Source organism: Amphiprion ocellaris, chromosome 11 (assembly GCF_022539595.1).
Source record: "Amphiprion ocellaris isolate individual 3 ecotype Okinawa chromosome 11, ASM2253959v1, whole genome shotgun sequence".
In the NCBI taxonomy this organism is placed as follows: domain Eukaryota; kingdom Metazoa; phylum Chordata; class Actinopteri; family Pomacentridae; genus Amphiprion; species Amphiprion ocellaris.
In genome coordinates, this window is record NC_072776.1 from 15,459,113 (window position 1) to 15,470,122 (window position 11,010).

The window sequence follows — 11,010 nt, forward strand, 5'->3', positions numbered from 1 at the left end:
ACTCAAGTTCAGCATGATCCAGTGTCATAACTGCCATTTTGGTCTGGCAGATTACATCTGTGGGTGGTACGTTTTGTCAAATTTAGCAATATCTAAGGAGATGCTATTCAAGTAATGTATGATAATTAAGGTTGGTCCCATTGAAGAGACCAAATCCTGGGCGTACAGTAAAACAAATGCTCGTTTTGAAATGAATTCACTGCACATTTTAGTAAATTACCTGAATTGCATCATAAATGTTCTTCTATGTGGATTTTAAGTCCCAATATTGATTTACTTTCACAAGAGCCCCCTTGCGAACCTCTAATACCAGCCTAAAGCAGCAATATTATCAGCCTTACCGGCTTTATTTCTTTTAATAAAGTCCACATCCGCTGATGGTTGAGTCATTCATAGACTACCAGTAATGGGCTAAAATCTGGCTGCTAACATGACTAATGATGCTTGGCTCTTAAGTATTTCTTTCCCCTCTGATCCAGGTTGCCATATCTGCCATCTCGACAGGAACTGCTCCATTAAAACGCTGCTGTATTCCACCCTGTTAAAAGCCAGTTTTTGCTGTCAAGTGAAAAATGATTGATTTCCCCACCCTCCACCTCACCCAGAATGTGTGAAAATGGATCGGCGGACGATTATGGCCCAGGATTTTCCCACCATTGTTTCTGCCCTCTCTGACAGGAAGAAAAGTCTCTGTACTCACTTTGCGGCAAACTTGACCATCTGCTTGCTGGCACAATCTCCCACCGCGACCAGTGCCTGAACGTTGAACTGCTGCTGACGCAAGACCAAGAAGCATTGCTTCCCTGAAAGCAAAAACAACAACAACAAAAGATAGTGCCGCGCTGTTAAGATGCAAACTTAACTGGCTTGTCACAATAAAACCCTGAGCATGCCGTTTGAAGCCTAGTGAGCATGTTCAGTCAAAAAGGCTGTGTGTGTGACTCCAGCTGTAGAAAGTACCCCCCCCCCCCCAGCTGTAGGGATCAGGTAAAGTGTCAAACATTTGTGAACAGAGCCTTGTCTTTGAAGAGCACTGTGTGGAGAAAGGGTGATTGCTGCCTTCCTATCAAGCATACGCACACACCTAGAAGGAGTGTAAACAAGTTAGCCAACAAAAAGTTAGGGCAGTAGATAGTCGGACCACCCAGGTACTTTGATGTTTGTTCCCTGTGAGAATGGGGGCGGCTGGTGGGGATCATAGCATTGCCGAAATCCCACCAACAGATGCACCTCATCCCACACTAAATCAGGATGTTATTCTGCTCACACGGACATCCTACAGCGAGCAGAGAGAATGAAGACACGAGTGGAGAGGAAGTGACTCTTGACTCTGGAAGTTATTGTGAAAGGAAATGGCTAAAAGACCATCATCACCGTGGCCTGAGTTAATTTATAATCACAATTTTAGCACAGCAGAATGAAAATCTGATGTTTTACACAGGGGAGTAATAAGCAGGCAAAGTGCAGTGGGTTCCTTGCATTCAGACAGAGCAGCGCCACGACTGCCAGTAGCTAGAACCCAGCAAGACGAGGATATCTGATCTTCCAGTTGGCAGTAACATGTTAGTCTGATAGTGATATCAAAAACACCCTCGGGTTGTCAAACTGCTTAACATGGAGGAAAAAAACAGATGCACACAATCCTAAAAAATAAACTAATCTAGAAAATGTTTCTAAAGTCTTAACAGGTTCTAAATTTAATCTGGGGCTGTTTGGTGTGTAAACTCACAATAAAAGTTGTTGGGTGTAGTTTTTAGTTGCAGGCCTTCAGTGTTGAACCCAAAGCGAATAACGTCAGTCATTTAAGTCCTAAGAAATCTACTACACCAAGGCAAAGCTGACTGGTTTTGCTGTTTGATGTTGAAGAGAAAGGAGTGTTGTGGAGAACTGGCCCAGGGGCAGATGTTTTAGACTTTTCAGTATCGTATACTGAGAATTAAAACAGAGGGCATCTAATCTTGGCTGCTCGTTGCTTTCACAGTAAAGAAAGTCACTCTAAACTAGAAAAAGGTGAACAAAGGGGGGAGGTCTCACCTTTTGCTCGGCTGGTGTGGACTCGGGCACGCAGCCAGATCAGCTGGTCAGCTTTCTCAGGAGTAAGGTCTTGGACTCGCACCAATTCCCTGTCTGGCTCACACAGACAGACACACAAACATTTTATTACTTCAAAAGACTTTTTTTCCTCCATTTCTCCGCCTCTGTGTAAAGAATCTCACCTCCACCCCTCCTGCTCTTCCCTGCATATTCCCAAAGGCAGAAAGAAATGTGAATAAGCATGCATGTGCATGTGGAAAAGTACGCACAATAAAATGCTCAAATTACAGGCATGCCTAATAAATAAGACACACTAGGAGGCCTGCTGAAAGCTGTCGGGCTCACCTATTCTCTCTGGGCTTTATGACAAATTGACTCTAGTTTCACCTGTATCACTCAGAGGCATGCGTACTCCTTATTATCAGCGAGCAGAGGAGGCAGACACCAAGGCTACACCAGAGAAAACAGAGCCGCCCTTTTGGCTGAGAACTCTGGATCAACCCACATGAAAGCCCTCACCCTTCTCCTCCCCCATGGCTGAGCTTGGCATGCAGGTGAGGGAGGCCCCACTTTGTTTGCTGCCACCGAGGCTGAAAGAGCATCTAGACAGATGGACGACGTCGACAGGTCTGCCTGCCGCCTCATTCATCGGGGAACTATCAAACACTATTAGTTACCGCAATTATCACTGACATCGCTGTAATCATGACGCAAGACGACACCTCAAGCATTTTCTACGATGTTTATCACTTGTAATCGCGTTAAATCGGTGTGTTTGACAGCCAGGTGAAGGTCACCTGAGAAGTTACTGATCAGTGTGACATCCTGTAACAAAACATTCTGTACAGTGAAATATGGCATTCACGTCTTTTTACCTAGATGTCTGTGCTCAACCTGTGTTCCTCAGCAATGTGACTTTTGTGACTTGTATGATCATTTTAGACATGGGATACATAAAACTGCTGCATTCAACCATTTTGTTAAAGTGTAGTTATTTTATGGTAGTAAACTCCTGAACGTTAGGTTGTACACATTTAGATGCCATCAGATTAACAGAAAGGTGTACATTCTCAATACAAAAGACTTGCAACTTTCCTCTGTATTAAGACAACATGAAGACAGTGAACAGCTCAGCCACATATGATGCTCTGGAAAAGACCTTGTACATCTAACATTGGTTTATTAAGCACTACCACAAAGTCAGATAAACAATTCACAGAAAACTAAAAAGATGCAACACTTTTTAATGCAATGAGTTTTGAGAGAAACTTTTTCTTCTTCTTTTAAGCATCACATGATTGACAGGAAACTGAGCTGTACACAGAAAAATGTTTTTTTCGTAACTTGAAACAACATTAAAACATTTGTTTGCATCAAACGAAGTCTTTGTGTTTACTGCATCTTGTGAACTTGTCTGAAATGCATATCTCTCTTTTACTGTGCAGATCCATGTTGAAAAAGAGACAAGAGAGCATTTACAATGAAATATATACACGTTTGACGGTCATCAGTCCAGTCTGATGCACTGACACAGGAGCAAATTGTCAATTCTGCCAACATATTTTCGTATGTTCTTGAAACACTAAATATCCCAACATATGAGAGCAAACTGTGTCTGTCTGGTCATTAAAGTGAATGTTTGGGTGAAAGAAGTAGCAACCATACTAACCCAGTTTTTGTTGGGACTGGACCATAGCTGACACACCATATCGGTCCTTGGCAAAGTCCTTAAAGAATAAAAGCACAAGAACTTAGCAGTTGAGATCATTTCATAGATACAATAAATACAATTTCACACTTCTTTTAGCATCTCCATTTTGACTTTCTATTGTTTTCAGAGACAGTTTGGTTTCGTAAGTGTTTGACGTCTGTCTGTCTGCTACGTCTGAGATAACAGACAGACAGAACAAGTAATGGGGCTTTATCATGATCTCGCAAAAAACTGTGGAAGAGAAAACAACAACTCAAGAGTTAAGGAAGCAGGTATTTGCATGCGAGCTGTTGTAAATGTGTGAAATCACAAGGAGAATCAAACTCTGAGAAAAAGGCAGGAAACTGGTCTTACAGGATGAGTGCTGTGATCTGTAGCGTATACTTACATCTTCCTCTGTGGTTTGTTGTTCGGCAGTCTGAAACACAAACAGGCAACGGGGATTTAAAGGACATTGCCGATAGCCCCAAAATAACAACAAGAAGGCTATCTATTAATTTCAAATACAAAAAATGTTCAAATGGAGCGACTTAAAACGTTTTGCTACAACAGTCATGCAAATTGTGTTTTCATCTTGTGCTATCAGGGATTTGAATAAAATTAATAAATCATAGCTCAGTCATATAGACGAGCCTTAGATCCCTCAAATGCACAGCTCCTCCACGCGTTGCTCCAACACATCATAGACAATGAGTAATGGCAGCAGGAGATATTGCTTTGTAATAGAAACAGCGTAAGTGGACAGATATTCTTTATCTCCGCAATGACTTCTAGGCAAATGACTCCCAGTGTGCGATGAGATCGAGTCTTGGCAAAGTTACAGTTCCATTTCCTATGCAAATTGATATTGGTGTATGGAAATGGCTGGTGGCAGTAGAGTGAATTGGAATCACCCATCCTTCACATTATAATCCAGTCACATGATGGATGATATTGCAGCTCATGATCAACTGTATATAGATCTGCTGTAGCCATGAAGCAACCGAGACACATCGGTCCCACAAAAGTGACAAGCGTTAGCACGGAAAGTGCACTGCAGAAAATAACACGGGCTACACTCAGTCAATAAACATTCAGCTCAGCTTTCAGGTCTTCCCCTAGGCAATGCTTACTATGCTACACCGATGCAGGCAGCAATAGCCAGTGGATTAAACAGTGACAGCGCCTGCTTCTTCCATGAAACATGCCGACTGGGTGAATTCAGCTGGAAGACAGGATTCTTTGCTGCTTTCACCTAGCAATGCCACTAGAGTCATGACACAGCGATACACGGGGTGTCAAACTAGATGACACATTTTAAAAAGATTGCCTTATTTATATTCGGCAGATTTTTCTTTCAAGGAAGGCCTCAAGAAAAACATAGGTCGGTACAGATAAGGATGCCGACACTGACATCATTAGTTAATTAGGCATCAAACACATGTTATCAATGCACATTTTTGGCACTTAAAGCCACTTCTGTTACTGCAGGGCTTAAAAGGAAAGCAGTGTCGAACCGTTACTGTAATACCAGGTGGGTTGACTATGCCATCACAGTTAGATAATGTCAGTACAGACTGTTCTTTTCAATAAGTACTTGTGTAAGTACATTTGCAGCATGTAAGTCATTTGGAAAGACTGCACTGATGAAGAAACACCTTTTTCTGCAGGGTTAATAAATATCAGTAGTGACACAGAAAAGCGGCGCTACAGTCAGGTAAAAAGTAAGTACATCACATGGAAATAGCTGACTACTTCATCATATTTGAACAAGCAAACACTCCAACCACTTTAAGACAGTGCCTAAAGATAAAGGCTATATACTCAAACAAACTACAAAAACTTGAAATTCTGCTGTCATTTCCAAAATCTAAACACAATCTCTGCAAATTCAGCTCAAAGGGTACAGATCTGCATTAGAATTGAATGGCTTCTTCCTCTGTCCATGCTGCATTTCATTTTGTAAACCTCAGCTTGGTATTTTTTGCGCAATCTTGCTGACAAACAGCACTAATCACATGTCTATACCCCAGCTCTCATCTTGGCAGGGGAATAAATAAAAAAAAAACAGATCAGTCACATGGAAAAAAAGAAGCACTGCTACATTAATCACATCTTCAAACTCACAAATTTTGAATCAGGGGTTCCAAATTAGATGCCAATGATTAAAACTTTCCTAGGGACTGACAGGTGTAATCTGTCTATTTTAGACTTCTAACATCCAGGGTCTGGTGTTCTCTTGAAGGTACTGAAGTGTGTGATGTCATGATGCCAAGCTCTAAAAGAGTTCTCTAAGGCTTTAAAAAACAAAGGCTGATGATGCCTTTGAGTCTGGCGAAGGATTTAAAAGCATCTCCAAAAGGTGTAAAACTCCGCTATAAAGAAAATCATCTACAAGCAGCGTAGCTTTCAAATGACTTGTAATTTGACTGGGTGTCCCAAAAGATTCAGTCCTAACGCAGACAGACTGAGCCAAAAAGAAGTTTCCAAAAACCCCAAAATACCTCCACAATCAGCAACTGTTGGAGTCCACGTATTGACAGTCACAAAGAGACTGTACAGATTTGACCTTCCTGGGAGACGTGTCAGGAAAAAGTCTTTACTGACCAAAAAGAACATTAGAGCAACATTAGAGTTTTAACACAGGCAAAAACCAGGCCTTCTTCAAAAATGTGTTTCACTGCTTCAGGGACTGGGCAACTTGCAGTCATCGATTCAACATATCAAAGACTGTTTACAATTTCAGCAAGCCAGTGTCTGAAACTGACAGATAAATATGCCCAGCGATTATTAAGAACAGATTTCTGCTAAAGAGAGCAACACTAGCTTTTAAAACCAAGAATGTGCTTACTTCTGCAGAAGAATATTTCATCTTTTGACATTTTCGTCCAATTAACTATTGAAAAAGCATTTTTTTCCATATGGTATTATTCAAGTTTACGATCTTTATCAGTAGCCACGGTTTCAAAGGATAAGATTTGAAGCTTGGGAAACAGATACCACCAGTAGGTACCACCACTGGGCTACAGCATTTAGAGAGAAGAAAAGTAGATTATCAAAGTGTGCTGAAGTTCATAAATGTCTTGGGATGGGCAATGTCAATGCAATGACAATGATAAGGCATCAAGGGTGCAAAATATTCAGCTACCTCACCATCATGGAGTGCGTAGCTGTAGCCTACCACTGCAACAGAGGTGAACTATGCATCCTAGTCCTGGTCTGCAGCCTCATAGTGTCACAGTGGCACATGAACCAGTTCTCAACCTGCTGTAAGTTCTGCTTGGATTTGACTCCAGCTCACAGCAGATCTACTGGGGAGCAGTGCAAGGTTTACTGTTTACAGTCCAAGACAGTGAAGTCCATCTAGGAGAATGGGGGACTGACTTAAGAAGTAGCTGAAGGACATTGAGAAAAACCACAACAGCAAACTAACACTAAAAGTTAAGAAGAATGCCCAAGTGCTGTCACATAGCCTAACTAGGTCAAGTTTCTAGGGATGATGAGGCCATTCAAATTTTTGAAACTTTGGCTATGCAAAAGAACTGGTAGCACTTAAAAAGTACAATTCTACCAAATATCCATTTTAAAATATTGATAGTACAGTCACTAAAACTGATCAATAGTGTATAAGGCGTCTTGGTTCTTAAGTTTATGATCAAACAGAGCCATTCTGGAGACCTTCTGTACCATCGCAATGTAGTAGTAAGTGATTTTTACTGTGTATGTTAAAAGGGAGCTATGCAGTCAGTGCAGAAGAAAATAGCACTTTGTTTGGGTGGACATAAACATAGCCAAAATGACAGGAATACTCAAACAATGGACACTGTTGCCCCCCTGTCGGCTAACCAACCCTGCTGAACCCACAATGCCCAGCAGAGCAGCACGTCACAGCCTTACCAGCTGTAAAAAGGGGTGGCGGATGTAAAACAACAAAACAGAAGGAAAACAAAACTAACACTGACCAGCTTGGCCTGTTTCTCGGCCTTCTTTGCAGCTTTCTCTGCTTCCTTCTGCTGTTTCTTCAGGGCTTTCTTTGACTGAGCCTGCTGATCCTCCTCCGTTGCCCTGAAACAGGAAGAAACACACAGCATCAACATTTAAGTCAACTTCCACCTCCTATTTCTCCCGCATCCCACGAGGAAGTAGTTGACCGCCTGGGAAAATTAATTCTGAGCCATCAACACTTCCAGCTTTCAAGTCTGCACTACCTTTAAACCTATTGTTATGTCAAAACAGCTGTAGCCTGTGTGAATGGAGTGATGGGAGTTCAGAGAGCAACTAAAAGCAGAGACGTCAGAAAGCAAGATTAGCGAGATAAACACTGTGGCTTTAAGGTGGTAGTCTGACATACCCTTTCTAATATATTTTACAATTTGTATTGTGAAGAATACAGATTATCCAATTATGATAACATTTTGTCTTATCTAAAAGGAAAGGTGTCTTTATTGGCTAAACAAAACAGCCACACAAAACAGCACAAAACAATGTCCGTGCTGATAAGCTTGAGACATTTGTCAAACAGGACAACAGACAAACAGAAGACTGCACTCTAATCTAGATGAAGTCACAATACAACACAGACAGCCATGAGTCAACACAAGTAAGTTTTATCATTTGATTTTAAAAATTAGATTTAAAAATTTACTTTATCATTTTGTTTATTAGAAACATAGACTTTGAAACTAGGTGCAAGTAATTTATGCCAACCCACATCAGTGCAACTTTAGGACACTGTTTAGTTTTGAGAAAGAGAAGAGAAAGATTAAAAGGCAGGACAAGATAAATCAGCAGTAAACCAGCACATTGTACACCTAACATTATAAACAGTCTGAACTTTGCACATTCTGTAGTTTTGTAATAGTGTACTAAGCAGGTGAATGAAGAATGAGTAAGTGCTGCTTGGTTTACCCAATGGCCAGGTGTCCAGGTCTGAAGGAAGCCTATGAGCAATACAGGAGCTGCTCCTATTTAGTCACAGGAAATAACAAGGACCAAAGGCCGACTATGAATAGCAATTAAACCTAAACAAGACACAAAAACCACAACATATTATGACTTTCGGGCAGGATTTCAGACTGAGCTTGCACTTCCCCTTCTGCCAAATTTAATAATGACACCACTGTTCCAACACAGCTGATGATTTACCATGGGACCAAATCTGTAATCTTCCATAACCTTAAAAATTAAGATGATAAATTTCAAGTTTGTGAAAACAAACAATTGAAATCTAGTTCTGATCAGCTATGGAACAAATAATCTAAAACTAACAAAGAAGTGGCCTACTGGTTTGCTGTGTTTTGAAACTAGACGACGAGACAGAATGTGAAGTAGAGCAAATCAGATGCACTCAGGCTGGATTATTTATATGTTCCACCAACTGGCTGAATTTGTTAAACTGGATCAGCAATCTGTTTTAGCCCCAGGCAAGTGAGATGAGTCTGTGCTGCACACGTCCACAAAACACCTACAGTCTGCAGTTCAGCTGCTACACAAACAAACTTTGTGGCTCTCTGTTCTTCAAAACGGCTAATTTAATATGACACACATAAATGATTAAATGTTGTACATTCAAACACAATCAGCCTATTGCACCTGTTAGCTAAGACACAGCACAACACATGTGCCCGACAGGTGCAACACAACCAAGTCCTTTCAGGACACAGCTGTACCGCTCTTTTACAGACATTGTCGTTATACTGTCAACATTTCACCACATCATAAAAGGACAGTAAATGGAAATGGGACAGTTGAACATGAAAGGAAATGTTATCAGTCGGAAGAGGCTCGGTAATCTAAAGGACACTCCCCAAAGTCCCCGGAACACCTGAAAAGTCTTTGTATTAAACTGAATTCCGATGTCAAGCCGTACACTTTACACACATGAAACACGCCTTTTTCTTCATTTAAAAAAAAAAACAAAAAACATTCAACCTGTTGGTAATTTAAGAAGCTTTAGTTTCTGATGTTTGTGTATTGGTTTGTACCATATTGTGGGGTGTTTTGAGTGTTTTTGATCCTTCCAATGTGTGGACAAAATATTACAAACACCTCGTAATATACCACAGTTCGCTGAAACAGAAACAAATAACCAAACTGGTAGCCTCAACACACACATGAACATTTTAAGTGATGTAATACTTGCTGCATGGCTGTGATATGCATTGTACCTATTAATTTTTCGGCCACAAGCTGCATTTTCAATAGCAAGCTAAAGTAGCTTTAACTTATTTGACACAACAAACCAGCTGCTGCCAGTCTGAATCCACTGGCTCATGACCTGAGGGTAAACTGACAGGAATGCAGCAGTGATTTGCAGACTCGATTTATATAAATAATGTGATAATAATGAGACATATATTGTATTGTATATCGCAAGATTGTAAATGTGAGTGATTCAACATGTTATCTGAATCACAGATTTCGGTTCGACATCTGTGCAAACACACATTGTCATTTCATTTGAATGTGCTGCAAAGAAGAAATAGAAGTGAGAATATATTAGAGAAGTACATATAATGATTGATATTGTGCGTTTTAAAATAATTGTCATATCCCGAATTCACCAGAAACCCCCAAATTACGTCTAAGACATCTTGCCATCTTACATCTTCTTAATCTTGTCAAGGCATATTAAACGACGCCAAAATAAAGACATTTTTCAATGCACTTCGGTAAAATGTTGATTAGCTATTCAGCATAAGTTTGTCACATCTTGCGTTTTAGTTTTATATCGCAATATCTGTAACTTTCTGTTCTCGGAAGCAGAACTTTGTGGTGTCTGTAGCTCAACCTGACAGCTGATGCAATCTAGTGTATGTGAAGGTAATGCTAACTAGCTGCTAGCCGAGTTAGCTCCGATGTGCTGCTGTTAAACGCGCTGCAGTGAGTCCGAGTTACTGCGGGAACAATTCTCACGCTTTCTTACCCCTGGACTCCCTCTTTCGTCATGTCGAGCTACGTTCTTGGAAAGTTTGGAGAAACTGTATCACGACTGAGTTACAGGCAGAAGCAGCACATCAGCTGTTCGCAGCATGGACGGGCGCAAGAAGGAAGGACCTGTTTTGACGGAGCACATAATGCCGGATGTATGGGATTCCGGCTAGAAACGAATTACAAACTGTGGTTCCGGCAGACTTCAGTTTGTCCTGACGGAACACAGTGTAGACAAAACAGGCCTGATTTAAATATCTAAAGAAAAAATGCTGTGAGTCAGAAGGAATTTGCATATAGCTACGAAATTTAAAACCATTTGTATCTATATGGATCAAACTCTGTTCTAATAAGTG

The 11,010-nt window shown here is 40.8% G+C and overlaps 1 protein-coding gene across 1 annotated transcript in view; it reads right to left on the reverse strand.

Moving 5' to 3' along the window:
- Positions 1 to 10,807, reverse strand: part of dars1 (aspartyl-tRNA synthetase 1) — a 29,308-nt gene extending 18,501 nt beyond the window's left edge. The window contains exons 1-6 of the mRNA XM_023275186.3: positions 10,650 to 10,807; positions 7,687 to 7,789; positions 4,134 to 4,163; positions 3,704 to 3,761; positions 2,035 to 2,127; positions 701 to 803 (exon numbers count right to left, since the gene is read on the reverse strand). Coding sequence (XP_023130954.1) covers positions 701 to 803; positions 2,035 to 2,127; positions 3,704 to 3,761; positions 4,134 to 4,163; positions 7,687 to 7,789; positions 10,650 to 10,672 — 410 coding nt within the window. The 5' untranslated portion in view covers positions 10,673 to 10,807. The remainder of the gene's footprint in view (positions 1 to 700; positions 804 to 2,034; positions 2,128 to 3,703; positions 3,762 to 4,133; positions 4,164 to 7,686; positions 7,790 to 10,649) is intronic.
- Positions 10,808 to 11,010: the final 203 nt, after the last annotated feature.